At 41.0% G+C, this 19116-nt stretch overlaps 1 protein-coding gene and 1 long non-coding RNA gene across 2 annotated transcripts; one reads left to right on the top strand and one right to left on the bottom strand.

Annotated features, from left to right (window-relative positions):
• LOC127844599 (fibropellin-1-like) lies at positions 1-17711 on the top strand. Its single transcript, XM_052374991.1, has 12 exons — positions 1-135; positions 680-712; positions 2286-2365; positions 3235-3306; positions 4222-4330; positions 4973-5080; positions 9026-9139; positions 9578-9691; positions 10644-10757; positions 15851-15964; positions 16679-16761; positions 17264-17711. Exons 1-12 carry the CDS (start codon positions 99-101, stop codon positions 17480-17482), a joined length of 1197 nt encoding a protein of 398 aa, XP_052230951.1. The 5' UTR covers positions 1-98; the 3' UTR covers positions 17483-17711.
• Positions 4872-9029, bottom strand: LOC127844600 (uncharacterized). The gene is made up of 2 exons (XR_008032831.1): positions 7010-9029; positions 4872-6818 (listed from the first exon to the last, which is right to left on the bottom strand). It is a non-coding gene; the product is annotated as an uncharacterized LOC127844600 (long non-coding RNA).
• Positions 17712-19116: the final 1405 nt, after the last annotated feature.

Here is a 19116-nt window from a genome sequence, read left to right as displayed (position 1 = left end):
TCACGTATGGAAATTAATACACAGATAACAACACAAACCGATATGTTTATTGATACAGTTCTTAATGTAGACACTCCAGTAGACACTCCAGTAGTACCATGATGAATTTCCGCACGCTGTGTGTCACCTTTCTAGGTATAAAACACAATTCAATTGTGCTTTTTTGTCATGATATTTATCACGATAACTGTTTTATGCATGTTTTCTGTATGTAATTGTTGCATGTTTTTTAACATTGTATGAACATTATCAGGTATCTGTGGGATACTTGTAATCTACTGTAATTACTGTGCATGTTACGATTACTTTATGAACGTGTACTTCTAATGCATTATTTTTAGGTTTATAAACCAACTATAGGTGATTGAAAACAAACTCTGTACAAGGACCGTAGTTTAAATATTTTTACATTTTTTAGAAATAATAATAGTAATTTGTTCTTCAAAGTTGTGAAACTTTTTCTTGTTGTGTGTATACAAGATTATTTTTTTTATTATTCTTTTTCATTATTCCTTGTGTACCGTATGATCGCATTCACGGTTGATATGCAGTTAAAAAACACCCTTGGTTTTGCCAACCACATTGTTCACGCCTTGTATACGACCTTTGGGATTCCTACTAAAACTTGCCTGTGAAATACACGACGAGGTTTGCTCTATTGACTTGTTTTGTTGTTCAGGACACGTCTTGCTGCTGACTGCAGTCCGAGGGGGTGAGTGAAACACGTGATTAGAACACATGATTCGATGAAATATGTAGAACTCACAAATAGAACACATTAGTGGTACTTATGAACAGAACAAATGAGTTGAAAGTATACCTAGAAACTATTATTAGAGCAAATGCGTAGAACACATAAGTAGAACTTATGAAAAGAACAAATTAGTAGAGCACATGGTTAGAACTTATTAACATAAAACATAAGTAGAGCACATTAATAGAAAAAAACTAGTTTGACTTATTCACAGAACACATCACTGGGACGCAGAACATATTTAAAGAACATTTGTTCAACAAATGAATTATACACATGAATATAACACATAATTATGACTAATGCGTAGAAATATGTAGAACACATGAGAAAAACATATATTGATAATTTATTAACAACAAAATTGAACAGAACACATTAGTAGAACGCATAAGTAAAGTTAACGAACGTATAAAGTACTTATGAACAGAACACATGAGTATAAGCCATGAGTAGAACAAATGAATAGAAACATGAGTAGAACTTATGAAAAGATACATGAGACAAATACATTAGAATACATAACTAGGATTTATTAGCAGAAAACACGAATATAACACATACCGGTAAGTCGAACTTATTAATAGTACACATACCGGTAAGTCGAACTTATTAATAGTACACATACCGGTAAGTCGACCTTATTAATAGTACGCATACCGGTAAGTCGAACTTATTAATAGTACACATACCGGTAAGTCGAACTTATTAATAGTACACATACCGGTAAGTCGAACTTATTAATAGTACACATACCGGTAAGTCGAACTTATTAATAGAACACATTAGTAGAACGTAGAATAGTGTATGAAAATAACATATGAGTGGAACACATGGGTAGAACACATTTATAGAACAAATTAGTAAAACACGTAAGTAAAACATAAAACACATTTTTAGAACACGTGAACAGAACATATAAACAGTAAACATGCATAGAACACATTAATATAACACATTATTGAACACAATTATTTTATTAAAAAAAAATATGAACAAATTACATGGATATAACACAGAAACGGAACATATTTTTGCAGGACATTAGTAAGCCACAAGAGTAGAACTTATAAATAGAACACATGTAAAAAACAATTTTCGTATAACATACGAAAAAAATACATGCATAGTACACAAAAGTATTTTTGTTTTAGCAAATACCAGAGCAAAACACATGAGTGAAACCATTGAGTAGAAACATGAGAAACGTAGGAGAACACCCTTAGTAGTACACATGTGAACAGCACATGAACATGAGTGCAACAGATGAAGACAATAAATAGTATTGTCATCTTCTAACACAAATCTTCCTTATTATGAAACAGTTGTACAATTTCATCATTATCACATACAATTTCCTAATTATTATATGCATGTTCCTATTTTGTCGACATATTTACACATTGATAATTTATTATTACATCGATACTTAATAGCGTGTATATCTGGTTTATAAATCTTAAGTTAATATTGTACACGTTTATTTATGAAGTTAGAATTTACGTATATATATATTTTCCACATTTTTCAGCCAATACCATTTGCTTCAATTGCAAAAATCTATCGGATCCCAACGGTTGTAAGACATTTGGTGACTGCCAGGCGGGACAGGTACGCATGCGCCTGAGTGTGTGTGGTCACTTCCGGTCAGCTGTTAAAACGCAGATGATATGTGTCATTAAACGTGGGCGGCATTATTCTGTCACTAAAATAATTTTGATAAACTTATTTACGTCACTATACATGTTGAGTTAATTATTGGATATGCTTTAAGCTGCAGTCTATACCATGGTCCAATCAAAGAAACACACCCAAGAAAAGTGTCTTATCATATGTTGAAAAATACTTCAAGCACATGTTGTTAAAGCCAGAGTTGTGCTATGATCGATATACAACGCTAACGAGAAACTAGTTCGATCCTAACATGGTTTTACTATTTTTATGGTCATTGTCCGTACTGGTAGTCCCTAAAATTACCCCTGATACTTTTAAATATACTACAAATTATTCGGGGTTTGGATAATATACTAAAAAGTGACCCGGCGTATGGTCAGCTGCTTTTAAGCATGTTTTCCGTACCTCGGTACATCGTAGGGAAGCGTACAACGATAACGAGCGAGGCATGGTATTGTAATGCGCATGGGGGGGGGGGGTGGTGTAGAGGGTTAGTAAGGGTAAGGGTTAGGGATAGGGGTCGGGTTTGGGTTAGGGTTAGCCTTAACCCATACCTTAACCCTTACCCGACCCCTAACCTAACCAAAAACCAGGGTTATCTCCCCTATACCATGCCTCGCTCGTTGTAATTGTCCTCTTCCCATTGTATGGGTTGTATACTTGAATATATCCGGGTTACTTTTAAGAGCCTGAGCCGACAGCGACCAATTGAACAACACACAGCTGACATATAATATGAACTGGAGTTCAAAGCAATACATGGTATCGGAATTCAGTTGATTATGCCTCTCTGATTGTCTCTGTAGAAATGTTACAAGGAGACGGTGGAAGCGGAGGACGGGTCCGCGGTGTACAACTGGGGGTGCGCCTCCACCGTGGTAAGAAAATAAGCCAGACCCGAACAAGCCCCCATTACGCTCTAGTTACACTACATTTTTAAAACATAACATTTTCGTTATTTTAATTCCGTTATGTTTATAGCCTCTAGGAAATGGTTTAGAGTTTAAAATTGGGATTGTGCAAACGTATGATATGATAGTAGTCAAATTTGGACATCAATTGGGATCAATTTTCGTTGTTAAGTTGATTGAACTTGCACTATGAAATCCTATTGCCATTTAAATGTTTGTGTTATTTTGTTTTTAATCCATGTGTTAAGGTTTAATTCACTTTGTTAAAGACCAAACAGAATTGTTCATATTGAACATGTCAAGTTATCTTCACATTAAAAAAATAGACAGCTACAATTTAGCTTTGTGAGTCCTCTATTCTGACTCGTGAAATCTATACCGAATGGCATGTTATTAAAGACCTTATTCACTTGCCGACATAACATCGACAGCAATGGCGTGAAGCAAGAACACATTTAAGTTATACGCTGTAAATATAAAATACAACAATTACGCAAAGTAATAACGTCATGTGTTCTCATTGTTCTGTGTATCCATTAGGTCTACATTGTTCTGTGTATCCATTAGGTCTACATTGTTCTGTGTATCCATTAGGTCTACATTGCCATTGCTATGAATCCGCATTGTTTACCTGACTTTTGACTTAACCTCGCTGTGAGAAAACGGTGTTTAATAGATGTGCGTTATGTGTCTTCCTAGATTAGCCTGTGCAGTTCGCACAGGCTGCGGTAATCAGGAACGACACTTTCCGCCTAAACTGGATTTCGCTAAGAGAGTTTCTTTCAACAAAAATACCATATATACACTTAATGCACACAACATTAAGCCCATATTTCCCCGCACGCAGGTTAATTGTTATGTTTTGTGTGTAATGGCTCCCAGTTGTGCACACTGGAGAACAGCATAGCCGGGAGGAAGAAGCGGATTGGCGTAGAGCGCTGCTTCGAATGCTGTGATTCAAACTTCTGCAATTTCGGAGGCTGCTCGAAAGGTTCGTGGACTTAAATCTACCAACTGTCAAGTAAAATGATACAGCCAAACCAAGAAATACGCTTTTAAGACTGTTTGCGGTTTCATTTCGAAACTCATTCTCCAGGCTTCGAGCCAGCAAACCGAAACTAGAGGGGTTCCTTTAAAACAGCCAAATCCATCAGTGAATATACTTTTGTGCTTTTGTTTTTTCGCTTTTTCGCACTGTTATAATTAATATTAAAGGTACAATGACCAATATCGTTTTCCATAAAATTAAAAACATAAATTATAAAAGAAACGCAATTAATTGTAATACGCCGGAGAACACCTGGGTCAAGTTGATCAAAGCACCGTTAAGTCTAAACGGACTGTTAAATTGTAGAGGGCATAATTAAAGGGAACATTAGGGTTAAGGTTTTGTTGCTAAAAGTAACGCTGATTATTAACAACAAATTTAGCGATAGTTTCTGCCGTTAATTAAAACGTGATGTTTAGATATTGCTGTCATAGCAATTCTGCCTCTTAGGAAACAAAGAATTCCGACTGTCAAATCCTCTTGATGCATTAACTGGCGAATAATTTATTGAACATTATCGTTTTTCGACGTACTCAGTCTTTAAGAAAATCAGCTGTATATTTAGTATTTCTATTTCTTCTGCAGACTATTGCTCGACGATAACGTGCCAGAACGGTGCCTCGTGTACAAATACGGAGCTCAAAGGGGTGTGCCACTGCCGACCTGGATACACCGGCAGATATTGCGAGACAGGTATGTCTTTATGTCCGCGAACACTGATCTAATGTGGTAATGTCACTGCCTGCCCTGGTAAACCGGTAGATATTGCGAGACGAATATAATAGATGGCAAAATACACACTACATACATGTACTTAAGTTTCAACACTGATCTAATGTGGTTATGTCACTGCCTGCCCGGTAACACCGATAGATACTGCGAGACAGGTATGACCCTAATGTATGTCTTAATGCCCGCGAACACTGGTCTAATGTAGTTATGTCATTGCCTTCCCGGTTACACCGGTAGACACTGAGAGACAGGTACGACCCTCACGTATGTCTTAATGCCCGCGAACACTGGTCTAATGTAGTAGTGTCATTGCCTTCCCGATTACACCGGTAGACACTGCGAGACAGGTTAGACCCTCGCGTATATCTTAATGCCCGCGAACACTGGTCTAATGTAGTTATGTCATTGCCTTCCCGGTTAAACCTGTAGATACCGCGAGACAGGTACGTTCTCATGTATGTCTTAATGCCTGCCAACACTGGTCTAATGTAGTTATGTCATTGCCTTCCCGGTTACACCGGTAGACACTGCGAGACAGGTACGACCCCCACGTGTGTCTTAATGCCCGCGAACACTGGTCTAATGTAGTTATGTCATTGCCTTCCCGGTTACACCGGTAGAAACTGCGAGACAGGTATGGCCCTCACGTAAGTCTTAATGCCCGCGAACACTGGTCTAATGTAGTTATGTCATTGCCTTCCCGGTTACACCGGTAGATACTGCGAGACAGGTACGACCCTCAAGTATGTCTTAATGCCTGCGAACACTGGTCTAATGTAGTTATGTCATTGCCTTCCCGGTTACACCGGTAGACCCTGCGAGACAGGTACGACCCCCACGTGTGTCTTAATGCCCGCGAACACTGGTCTAATGTAGTTATGTCATTGCCTTCCCGGTTACACCGGTAGAGACTGCGAGACAGGTATGACCCTCTCGTATGTCTTAATGCCCGCGAACACTGGTCTTATGTAGTTATGTCATTGCCTTCCCGGTTACACCGGTAGATACTGCGAGACAGGTACGACCCTCATGTATGTCTTAATGCCCGCGAACACTGGTCTAATGTAGTTATGTCATTGCCTTCCCGGTTACACCGGTAGATACTGCGAGACAGGTACGACCCTCATGTATGTCTTAATGCCCGCGAACACTGGTCTAATGTAGTTATGTCATTGCCTTCACGGTTACACCGGTAGACACTGCGAGACAGGTACGACCCTCACGTATGTCTTAATGCCCGCGAACACTGGTCTTATGTAGTTATGTCATTGCCTTCCTGGTTACACCGGTAGATACTGCGAGACAGGTACGACCCTAATGTATGTCTTAATGCCCGCGAACACTGGTCTAATGTAGTTTTGTCATTGCCTTCCCGGTTATACTGGTTGACACTGCGAGACAGGTACGACCCTCACGTATGTCTTAATGTCCGTGAACACTGGTCTAATGTAGTTATGTCATTGCCTTCCCGGTTACACCGGTAGATACTGCGAGACAGGTATGACACTCGCGTATGTCTTAATGCCCGCGAACACTGGTCTAATGTAGTTATGTCATTTGCCTTCCCGGTTACACCGGTAGATACTGCGAGACAGGTATGGCCCTAACGTATTTCTTAATACCCGCGAACACTTTTATAATGTAGTTATGTCACTGCCTGCCCGGTTACACCGGCAGATACTGCGAGACAGGTATGACCCTCACGTATGTCTTAATGCACACACACACTGGTCTAAGTAGTTTTTTCAATGCCTGCCCGGTAACACCGGTAGATACTGCGAGACAGGTACAAACCTCACGTATGTCTTAATGTCCGCGAACACTGATCTAATGTAGTTATGTCCTTGCCGACCCGGTTACACCGGTAGATACTGCGAGACAGGTATGAACCTCACGTATCTCTTAATGTTCGCGAACACTGATTTAATGTAGTTATGTCACTGCCTTCCCGGTTGCACCGGTAGATACTGCGAGACAGGTACGACCCTCACGTATGTCTTAATGCCCGCGAACACTGGTCTAATGTAGTTATGTCATTGCCTTCCCGGTTACACCGGTAGACACTGCGAGACAGGTACGACCCTCACGTATGTCTTAATGCCCGCGAACACTGGTCTTATGTAGTTATATCATTGCCTTCCCGGTTACACCGGTAGATACTGCGAGACAGGTACGATCCTCATGTATGTCTTAATGCCTGCAAACACTGGTCTAATGTTGTTATGTCATTGCCTTCCCGGTTACACCGGTAGACACTGCGAGACAGGTACGACCCTCCCGTGTGTCTTAATGCCCGCGAACACTGTTCTAATGTAGTTATGTCATTGCTTTCCCGGTTACACCGGTAGATACTGCGAGACAGGTATGACCCTCGCGTATGTCTTAATGCCCGCGAACACTAGTCTAATGTAGTAATGTCATTGCCTTCCCGGTTACACCGGTAGACACTGCGTGACAGGCACGACCCTCACGTATGTCTTAATGCCCGCGAACACTGGTCTAATGTAGTTATGTCATTGTCTTCCCGATTACACCGGTAGATACTGCGAGACAGGTACGACCCTCATGTATGTCTTAATGCCTGCGAACACTGGTCTAATGTAGTTATGTCATTGCCTTCCTGGTTACACCGATAGACACTGCGAGACAGGTACGACCCTCACGTGTGTCTTAATGCCCGCGAACACTGGTCTAATGTAGTTATGTCATTGCCTTCCCGGTTACACCGGTAGATACTGCGAGACAGGTATAACCCTCGCGTATGTCTTAATGCCCGCGAACACTGGTCTAATGTAGTTATGTCATTGCCTTCCCGGTTACACCGGTAGATACTGCGAGACAGGTATGGCCCTCACGTATGTCTTAATGCCCGCGAACACTGGTATAATGTAGTAATGTCATTGCCTTCCCAGTTACACCGGTAGATACTGCGAGACAGGTACGACCCTCATGTATGTCTTAATGCCCGCGAACACTGGTCTAATGTAGTTATGTCATTGCCTTCACGGTTACACCGGTAGACACTGCGAGACAGGTACGACCCTCACGTATGTCTAAATGCTCGCGAACACTGGTCTTAAGTAGTTATGTCATTTGCCTTCCCGGTTACAACGGTAGATACTGCGAGACAGGTATGGCCCTCACGTATTTCTTAATGCCCGCGAACACTGGTCTAATGTAGTTATGTCATTGCCTGCCCGGTTACACCGGTAGATACTGCGAGAAAGGTATGGCCCTCACGTATGTCTTAATGCCCGCGAACACTGGTCTAATGTAGTTATGTCATTGCCTTCCCGGTTACACCGGTAGATACTGCGAGACAGGTATGGCCCTCACGTATGTCTTAATTCCCGCGAACACTGGTCTAATGTAGTTATGTCATTGCCTGCCCGGTTACACCGGTAGATACTGCGATACAGGTATGACCCTCACGTATGTCTTTACGCCCGCGAACATTGGTCTAATGTAGTTATGTCATTGCCTGCCCGGTAACACCGGTAGCTACTGCGAGACAGGCATGACCCCAACGTTTGTCTTAATGCCCGCGAATACTGATATAATGTAGTTATGACATTGCCTGCCCGGTTACACCGGTAGATACTGCGAGACAGGTATGACCCTCACGTATTCAATGTATATCTCGATCATGACCCATCGTTTACTTGAAAAACAAAAAAGTGGAAACATAGCATGTTATGTAGGTGACGCACATAATAGAGGGCAAAAAAAACACACACTATACTTCAGTTTCAAGCACATAAATAAAGTATTAATGAATAATGTATGTATGCAAACTGAAAAACGATTTACAAAACAAGAGCGTTGAATCAAATCATCATAACAAAGTAGCCTTTAAAATATTGTAAATATTAGCCCATTAACAGTAAAGATGATACTTTTTTCCAGAGATCACGGAATGCAGCAGCAACCCGTGCCAGAACGGAGCCATGTGCAACGATTACATCAACTTCTTCAACTGCTCATGCAGGCCGGGCTTCACAGGGGCCATGTGTGAGATAAGTGCGTGTTCGTCCGTGTGACCTTGCGATCATCATCATCATCATCATCATCATCATCATCATCATCATCATCATCATCATCACCATCATCATCATCATCATCATCATCACCACCACCACCATCATTATCATCATCATCATCATCATCATCATCATCATCATGATCATGATCATGATCATGATCGTGATCATCATCATCATCATCATCATCATCGTCGTCGTCGTCGTCGTCATCATCATCATCATCATTATCATCATCATCATCATCACAGATGTCGTCGTCGTCGTCATTGTCGTCTTCATCATCATTATCATCATCATCATCATTCTCTTCATCATCATCATGGAATACTATAGTTTAAGACCCTATAATGAGGTTATATAGGTACATTTTGTAGATCTTATTTGAACAGTATGTTTCAGTTATAGTTATTTACAGACATTAATGAGTGTGCGAGCTCCCCGTGCCAGAACCAAGCCACGTGTGTGGACGGAGTTAACGGGTACACGTGTTCCTGTAGGCCCGGGTACACTGGGGTCCACTGTGAAACAAGTAATGCACTTCTTATTAATGTGAGGAATGAGACATGTAAATAAAGATGCGAGTTCGTTAGATTTAGGACTGAGCATGCGCGCACTGGACTTCAAAAATGCCCATGTCACGTTTTCTGCAATACACCATGGTATTGAAAGTACCGGTAAACTTCATGTTCACAACATAAGTTAATAGATAATACATATCAGTCAATACAATTGATAGGTACAACTTAACACTCAGAATCATTCATTAAAGCAGGAGTACCACAAATTTTCTAACTGAATTTTAAAATATTTACGAACTGAATTTTAAACATGTTTCCAACCGTCGGTGCCTCTCTTTCTGCACATATGATGGAGCCGCGCTCTGGGAAAATCAGGCTTAATGCATATGCATAAGGTTTTGTCCCAGATAAGCATGTGCAGCCCGCACAGGTTAATCAGTGACGACACTTTAAGCCTAGACTCTATTTTCGTTTACTTCCTTTTAACGTAAATTTCTATAATAGAGGGAAGTATCGTCCCTGATTAGGCTGTGCGGACTTTAAAAGCTTATCTGTGACGATACTTCACGCACATTGTTAGCTCTGTTTCCCAGAACAAAGCTCAATTATGTATATTTTGTTAGTATGCAAAAGCTTGCATGTAATACATACAATGATTGTATATTCCATTCGTACCATTACACAGTCTAAGTTCAACCCATTTATGCCTAGCGTTTAGAAAAAAGGCCTTGGCAAACAGCGTAGACCCAGATGAGACGCCGCATGATGCAGCGTCTCATCAGGGTCTGCGGTGTTTGCTTTAAGGAATTTCTGTAAGAAATATTCTAAATATAGAAATAAATAGACTAGACATCCCTAATTTTGGAAATAAATTGATCCAATTTAGAAGGATGGGAGAGTCCACAAGGCATAAATTGGTTAAACAAAAAAAAACGTAACTTCATTGCATACCTATCTGTGCAGACATGAACGAGTGCCAATCTCAGCCGTGTCGGAACGGCGGCACGTGTCGGGACCTCGTGGACAACTACACGTGTGCATGTATCCCTGGAATCACGGGCCGCAACTGTGAGATAGGTAAGTTATCAAGTTAAGTATGAAGATGGTAAGAACATGATGCGGGACAATTGAGTTAACTGTGAGACGGGAGAGAAACGGGTTGAGAGTGAATAATTGAACAGTGAGATAAGTTGGAACTCGGGTGTTAGCGATTTATGCAAAAGTGATAGAGGTATGTACCTGGTAGTGAGTGATTTAGTTACGTGAGTACCTGGATATGGGGAGGGGGGTAAGTCAAAAGTGATATAGGTGAGTAACTGGTAGTGAGTGATTTAGTTACGTGAGTACCTGGTTATGTGGGTTAAGTCAAAAGAGATATAGGTGAGTACCTGGTAGTGAGTGATTTAGTTACGTGAGTACCTGGTTATGGGGGTTAAGTCAAAGGTGATATAGGTGAGTACCTGGTAGTGAGTGATTTAGTTACGCGAGTACCTGGATATGGGGATTAAGTCAAAAGTTATATAGGTGAGTACCTGGTAGTGAGTGATTTAGTTACGTGAGTACCTGGTTATGGGGGTTAAGTCAAAAGTGATTTAGGTGAGTACCTGGTAGTGAGTGATTTAGTTACGTGAGTACCTGGTTATGGGGGTTAAGTCAACGGTGATATAGGTGAGTACCTGGTAGTGAGTGATTTAGTTACGCGAGTACCTGGATATGGGGATTAAGTCAAAAGTTATATAGGTGAGTACCTGGTAGTGAGTGATTTAGTTACGTGAGTACCTGGTTATGGGGGTTAAGTCAAAAGTGATTTAGGTGAGTACCTGGTAGTGAGTGATTTAGTTACGTGAGTACCTGGTTATGGGGGTTAAGTCAAAGGTGATATAGGTGAGTACCTGGTAGTGAGTGATTTAGTTACGTGAGTACCTGGTTATGGGGGTTTAAGTCAAAAGTTATATAGGTGAGTACCTGGTAGTGAGTGATTTAGTTACGTGAGTACCTGGTTATGGGGGTTAAGTCAAAAGTGATATAGGTGAGTAACTGGTACTGAGTGATTTAGTTACGTGAGTACCTGGTTATGGGGGTTAAGTCAAAAGTGATATAGGTGAGTAACTGGTAGTGAGTGATTTAGTTACGTGAGTACCTGGTTATGGGGGTTAAGTCAAATGTGATATAGGTGAGTACCTGGTAGTGAGTGATTTAGTTACGTGAGTACCTGGTTATGGGGGTTAAGTCAAAAGTGATATAGGTGAGTACCTGGTAGTGAGTGATTTAGTTAAATGAGTACCTGGTTTTGGGGGTTAAGTCAAAAAGGATAAAGGTGAGTACCTGGTAGTGAGTGATTTAGTTACGTGAGTACCTGGTTATGGGGGTTAAGTCAAAAGTGATATAGGTGAGTACCTGGTAGTGAGTGGTTTAGTTACGTGAGTACCTGGTTATGGGGGTTAAGTCAAAAGTGATATAGGTGAGTATCTGGTAGTGAGTGATTTAGTGACGTGAGTACCTGGTAATGGGGGTTTAGGTCAAATGTGACATAGGTGAGTACCTTTAAGTGAATGATTGGTTACTGTTTAATAGATAAGTACCTGAGACTTGATTGAGTTGTATATAACATAGAACCGTTCCAGGGAGTGAATGGGTGAAATGTTATAAATATGAGCAGACGTGAATGATTTAGAGAACTATGACAAAGGTGAACAAGAGGGATTTGAGGTGCATTCCATGGTATATTGAAATGTGATAAAGGTATGAGTATCATGAAGGGAGTGATTGAGTGAGTAAGTCCTTGAATGAGATAAGTACCAGTGAGTTAGTGCATGAAGGAGATAGGTACCAGGGAGTGAGTGTTTGAGTGAGATAAGTACCTGGGAGTGAGTGCTTGAGTGAGATAAGTGCCAGAGAGTGAGTGCTTGAGTGAGATAAGTACCAGGGAGTAAGGGCGAGGCATGGTATGGTATTGCGCAAGGGGGGGTTAGAGGGTTAGGGTTAGTGTTAGGGGTCGGGTTAGGGTTTGGGTTAGCCTAAACCCAACCCTAACCCTAACCCGACCCCTAACCCTAACCCTTACCCTAACCCTTTTTTGGGGTTATCACCCCTGACCATGCCTCGCCCGTTGTCGTTTTCCGCCTCCCACCAGGGAGTGCTTGACTGAGATAAATACCAGAGAGGGAGTGAATGAGAGGGATAAGTACCAGAAAGTGAGTGCTTGAGTTAGATATGTACCATGGAATAAGTGCTTGAGTGATATAAGTATCAGGGAGTGAGTGATTTAGTGAGATAAGTACTATGGAATGAGTGCTTGAGTGAGATTCGTGCCAGAGCGTGAGTTCTTGAGTGAGAAAAGTACAATGGAGTGAGAGCATGAGTGAGATAAGTGCTAGAAAGTGAGTGCCTGAGTGAGATATGTACCAGGAAGTGAGTGTTTGAGTGAGATAAGTACCAGGGAGGTAGTGCTTGAGTGAGATAGGAACCAGGGAGTCAGTGAATGAGTGAGATAAGTACGAGTGATTGAGGGCTTGAGTGAGATAAGTGCCAGAGAGTGACTGGATGAGTGAGCTATGGGTGAAGATGATGACCAGGGATGGAGTTATTAATCAATATGAGTACCAGTGAGTGAGTGTCTGTGTGAGCTATGGGTAAGGTGATAACAAGAAAGAGAGTAATTGATCAAGGTGAGTTCCAGGGAATGAGTGCTTGAGTGAGATAAGTACCAGAGAAGGAGTGCTGGAGTGAGACAAAAACCGGGGAGTAAGTGAATAAGGGATATGTGAAAGGTGAAAACCAGGGAGGGAGTTATGAATCAAGGTGAGTACCAGGGAGTGATAGATAAAACTATGAGAACGGTGAGTACTCGGAGGTAGTGATTGAGTGAGTTGTGTAGCCGGAGGTAGTGATTGGGTGAGATGGGTACCCGGAGGTAGTGATTGAGTGAGGTGAGAACCCGGAGGTAGTGTTTGTGAGGTGACTATCAGGAGGTACTGATTGAGTGAGGTGAGAACCCGGAGGTAGAGATTGAGTGAGGTGAGAACCAGAAGGTAGTGATTGAGTGAGATGAGAACCAGGAGGTAGTGATTAAGTGAGGTGACTACCAGGAGGTAGTGATTGAGTGAGGTGACTATCCGAAGGTACTGATTGAGTGATCTGACTACCAGGAGGTAGTGATTAAGTGAGGTGAGTACCAGGAGGTAGTGATTGAGTGAGGTGACTATCAGAAGGTAGTGATTGAGTGAGGTGACTACCAGGAGGTAGTGATTAAGTGAGGTGAGAACCCGGAGGTAGTAATTGAGTGAGGTGCCTACCAGGAGGTAGTGATTAAATGAGGTGAGTACCAAGAAGTAGTGATTGAGTGAGGTGAGAACCAGAAGGTAGTGATTGAGTGAGGTGAGAACCAGAAGGTAGTTATTGAGTGAGGTGAGTACCAGGGGGTAGTGATTGAGTGAGGTGACTATCGGGAGGTACTACTGATTGAGTGAGGTGACAACCAGGAGGAAGTGATTGAGTAAGGTGAGTACCAGGAGGTAGTTATTAAATGAGGTGAGTACCAGAAGGTAGTGATTGAGTGAGACGACTACCATGAGGTAGTGATTGAGTGAGGTGACTACAAGGAGGTAGTGATTAAGTGAGGTGATTACCAGGAGGTAGTGGTTGAGTGAGGTGAGTACCAGAAAGTAGTGATTGGGTGAGGTAAGTACCAGAAGGTAGTGATTGAGTGAGGTGATACCAGGAGGTAGTGATTGAGGGAGGTGAAAACCAGGAGGTAGTGATTGAGTGAGGTGACTACCAGGAGGTAGTGATTAAATGAGGTGAGTACCAAGAAGTAGTGATTGAGTGAGGTGAGAACCAGAAGGTAGTGATTGAGTGAGGTGAGAACCAGAAGGTAGTTATTGAGTGCGGTGAGTACCAGGGGGTAGTGATTGAGTGAGGTGACTATCGGGAGGTACTACTGATTGAGTGAGGTGACAACCAGGAGGAAGTGATTGAGTAAGGTGAGAACCCGGAGGTAATGATTGAGTGAGGTGGGTACTCGGAGGTAGTGATTGAGTGAGGTGAGAACCCGGAGGTAGTTATTGAGTGAGGTGAGAACCAGGAGGTAGTGATTGAGTGAGTTGAGAACCAGGAGGTAGTGACTGAGTGAGGTGAGTACCAAGAAGTAGTGATTGAGTGAGGTGATACCAGGAGGTAGTGATTGAGTGAGGTGATGCCAGGAGGTAGTGACTGATTGTGGTGATACCAGGAGGAAGTGATTGAGTGAGGTGATACCAGGAGGTAGTGATTGAGTGAGGTGATACCAGGAGGTAGTGATTGAGTGAGGTGATGCCAGGAGGTAGTGATTGAGTGAGGTTAGTAACAGAAGGTAGTGCTTGAGTAAGATGAGAAACAAGAAGTAGTGATTAAATGAGATGAGTACCGGGGGTGAGTGAATGAGTTACCTGTAATAAAGGAGACTACCATTCATCGATTGATTGCCAGAGATTGAGTGATAGATTGAACGGTGAGAAAGGCGAATACAAGGGATTGAGTGTTCGAGTGATGTGAGTACCAAATAGTGATTGATTATATGAGGTTTTTACCAGGGATCAAGCGATTGAGTGTGGTGATTTCCTGTGATTGAATGGTAAATTGCGGCGATTACCAGATAATCGGTGATTGAACTGTGAGAAAGGCGAGTGTCGGAAAGTGAGTGATAAATTGAGTGCTTGATTGAACTATGAGAAAGGTAAGTACGTAGGAGTTAGTGATTGAGTGAGGTGAGAACCAAAGGGTAGTGATTGAGTGAACTATGAGAAAGGTAAGAACCTAGGATTTAGTGATTGCGTGTGGTGAGGACCATGCAGTAAGTGCTTAAGTGAGCTGTGAGATAGCTAAGAACGTTGGAGTGAGTGATTAAGTGAACTATGAGAAAGGTAAGAACGTAGGATTTAGTGATTGAGTGAGGTGATAACCATGCAGTGAGTGCTTATGTGAACTGTGAGATAGCTAATAACGTAGGAGTGAGTGATTGAGTGAACTATGAGAAAGGTAAGAACGTAGGATTTAGTGATTGAGTGAGGTGAGGAGCGGGCAGTGATTGATTGAGTGAACTGTGAGAAAGGCGAGTAACAGGGAGTGAGTTGTGGACACTTTTTTAATCAATGTTATTTTTCATACTTGAATAAGCATATTTTATGTAACAGACATAAACGATTGCCAGAACGTCACGTGTCAGAATGGAGGCACGTGCGTGGACTACATACACGCGTTCAAATGTCAGTGCCTGCTGGGCTTCACGGGAATGTATTGCGAAACCAGTAAGTCCTCCGCGAACATTGCCTCGTCACTTACTTCTCAAATATGGTATATTGACTCCAGCAATTGAAAACATGATAATAAAGGCGATGTTTTGATGAAACTTGGCTTAATGCATATGTAAAGTGTCGTCCCAGATTACCATTTGCATAGGCTAATCAAGGACGATACTGTCTTTTTAATGGGATGTTTCGTATCAATGAAGTCTCTTCTTAACGAAAATCCTTTTGGACGGAAAGTGTCGTACCTGATTAGCCTGTGCGAATTGCCCATGCTTTTTCCAGATCGAGGTTGATATAAACCTGGCATAACTCCTTTCGCGCATAAAATAAATAATATAAAAATATTGCATTGAAGAGAAATATTACTTTGTTCAAAATGACATTAGCTGACCGATCAATTGACCTATAGTTATATTCTTTGTAAGGAGTTTGGTTGTCAGTTATATCTTAAAAAACGCTTTCGTATATTTTTGGAATGAAGCCTTTATGGTATTTTCTAAATTGATGTTGGGGTATCTATCTCATTGGATTCAAATCACAATAATTGCCACGTATTTAATGTTTTCTCTGCAGTTGTGTTGATTTGTGTGGGCGGTAGTCAAGCTTTTGTTGAACATTAAATGTATACACATTTCTGTTTACAAGTATTTATCAAATAGCATTAAATATGAATAAGTTAATCGTTGCCAGTTTGCGCATGTTACTTTCATTCAGGTCTTGGTCGAGTTTGTTACACGTGTGACGATATCGATACGGTCGACGCCTGTAGGAACCAGACCATCTGTGGACAGGGGGAGGTAAGTTCCGGACTCTGACTAGAAAAATTGGGACTCGCCCTGAGAAAACGGAGCCGTATGCATGTGCGTCATCCCAGATAAGTATGTGCAGTCCACACAGGCTTAATAGGAACGAAACGTGCCGCATGCTTGGAAATTTTCGTTTAAAAGAAGTCTTTTCTTTACGAAAATCCAGTTTAGACGAAAAGGGTCGTTTCCAATTAGCCTGTGCGAACTGCACATGCTAAGAGAGAACAACACTTTACGCACATGCATTAAGCCCCGTTTTCAAAGAGTGAGACTCCAATCTCATTGATTTTTCAATATAATGCGTTTCAATTGTTTTCCTTAAACAGTGTCGTTGTCGAAATTATGTGTATAATTCGTGGACGTTATTTGGCTGTGGTCGTTATATGAATATACAAAGTTATTGAACAATTTAAATACTACGTTTACAGAAAAAGTTGCTCTCAAATTAAAAATCGTAGTATTTTGGGGTTTTATTGGCATATGTTTTTTGCAGCAATGCTACATGGAACATGAATTGTTCGCTAAGGGCGATTTCAACTTCAACCTTGGCTGTGTCCAAACGGACATGTGTTCGGTGCTTCAAGGTCAAGGTCAGGGTAGGCGGTATGGGGGTCAAGGTCACGAACGGAACACCAAGCCTATTCAGCTCTGTTACGAGTGCTGCGACACAAACGGATGTAATCATCACGCATGCGTAGACTCAAGGGGCTAGGCAGGCTTCAACGTTGGCCCTTCTCGTGTGCGAATTTCAAAGTTACCCAAAACAATAGAGTATTCTATATTAGTGAATATTATTACTTGTAAAACGCACTCAGTGTTGCCACTTGATTGGAAAAAACACACACACACAATCAAACAGACATTCCCTGTGAATAAATAACAATAAGGTTTAATTAGAAGTATATATGTATTTTATGAACCCGAATATACAAGCAAACATATTATCTGTTTAATTTTATTATGTATGAAAACGGGGCCTATAAACATCGCCTCTGGTAAGAATAGTTTATATAGTGAATTACTATGTTGCACTGTTTCGACAAGTTTACTACACCTAACAAACGACGTGTTCACGCAATATTATGATTCTTTTGAATAGTACTGAATAATATATTAATATGTTATTTTAATAATTCGAAACCTAGAAAGTTGAATGATTTAAAAGATGTTAACGTGTTCGCTGCGGAAAAAAATATAAATCGTTTCATATTAATATCACGATCGATTTAGTGAAAACAGACACCAGCAAGGAAGCTCACATGCCCGATGAGGGTTGTGATATTTTGCTACCTGTTTGGGCCCCACGATAGATAGTGCAACTGAACGTTGTTGTTTTTTAAATCGGAAAGTTGAAAATCGACGCCTATCCTAAATAACGTGAGGAAAAAAAGCAAAAGGTGTGCGACTTTTCTTGTACTGGCAAGAAGTAGCTGGTATATAAAAACATAAATATTATAGTAGATGCATCTAAAAATCAATGATTTTGCATTTCCGTATTTTTTTTATTTCAATAAACTGTTGGAAGCATAGAAATATATTTTAATACCGATACTTTTATAGACCTCAATAAATTATAACATTAACATACCGGTATTGTATATCTAACCGTCTTCTGTTTTAAAAATTTCAAAGGAACGTTTTCTAAAGCTCCGATCAATCTGGACAATTATCCAGAATTTAAATGTAAGCTAAATGTTTAATGTTTATATACGATCTGTTTGAAGAAAGAAAAAATTCCCACCAGAGACATTCAAAATGGGGTCAAACTGGTTAATTTGCGCTTTTTTTTATATAAACCACATACTTGTAACTTCATTTTTATAATGTATATCTCTTCTTTAAGAAAATAAACCTGTTTAGTACATGTAACGTACTCGTCCTGTCAAGCGATGGTAAAGTTGTCTTAGACGCAATAATTGTTAATGAAAATTAGTGAACGCTATTAGTTACTAGCGGGCATATTTAAATCCACAAGATATGTTGAATGAAACAAGAGGGTCTTAAGGCCCTATGCCGCCGTCTAAGACATGTGGAAACAATAACCCTGTATGACACTGACTTAATCTGGTCTTAGACAGTATTAGAACAAAATGAGTAGATGTTCTTGAAACAAACACATATATAGCGCAGAGGTTGGTACACGCGATTCTTTTCTAAGAGACCCTGGTTCAACCCCCCCCCCCCCCCCCCCCTCCCGAAAGCATGAGAGTTTGATTGGTGGTCATCAACTATGACAGGTAGGGTTTACATGATAAAATTGAAAACCTTCAGTTACAAAAAAATAGCTGGAAATAGCAGCCATCATTCAAAAGTGTAACAAATTTCGTCCTTCTAGTAAGTTAATTG

Source organism: Dreissena polymorpha, chromosome 9, assembly GCF_020536995.1.
Source record: "Dreissena polymorpha isolate Duluth1 chromosome 9, UMN_Dpol_1.0, whole genome shotgun sequence".
In the NCBI taxonomy this organism is placed as follows: Eukaryota; Metazoa; Mollusca; class Bivalvia; order Myida; family Dreissenidae; genus Dreissena; species Dreissena polymorpha.
This window is presented reverse-complemented; position numbering and strand designations above follow the sequence as displayed.

Coding starts and splice junctions, on each gene's coding strand:
- LOC127844599 (XM_052374991.1), top strand. CDS start 99: ATGATGAATTTCCGCACGCTGTGTGTCACCTTTCTAG. Junction 2,366..3,234: donor GTGACTGCCAGGCGGGACAG/GTACGCATGCGC, acceptor TTGTCTCTGTAG/AAATGTTACAAGGAGACGGT. Junction 3,307..4,221: donor GGGGGTGCGCCTCCACCGTG/GTAAGAAAATAA, acceptor AATGGCTCCCAG/TTGTGCACACTGGAGAACAG.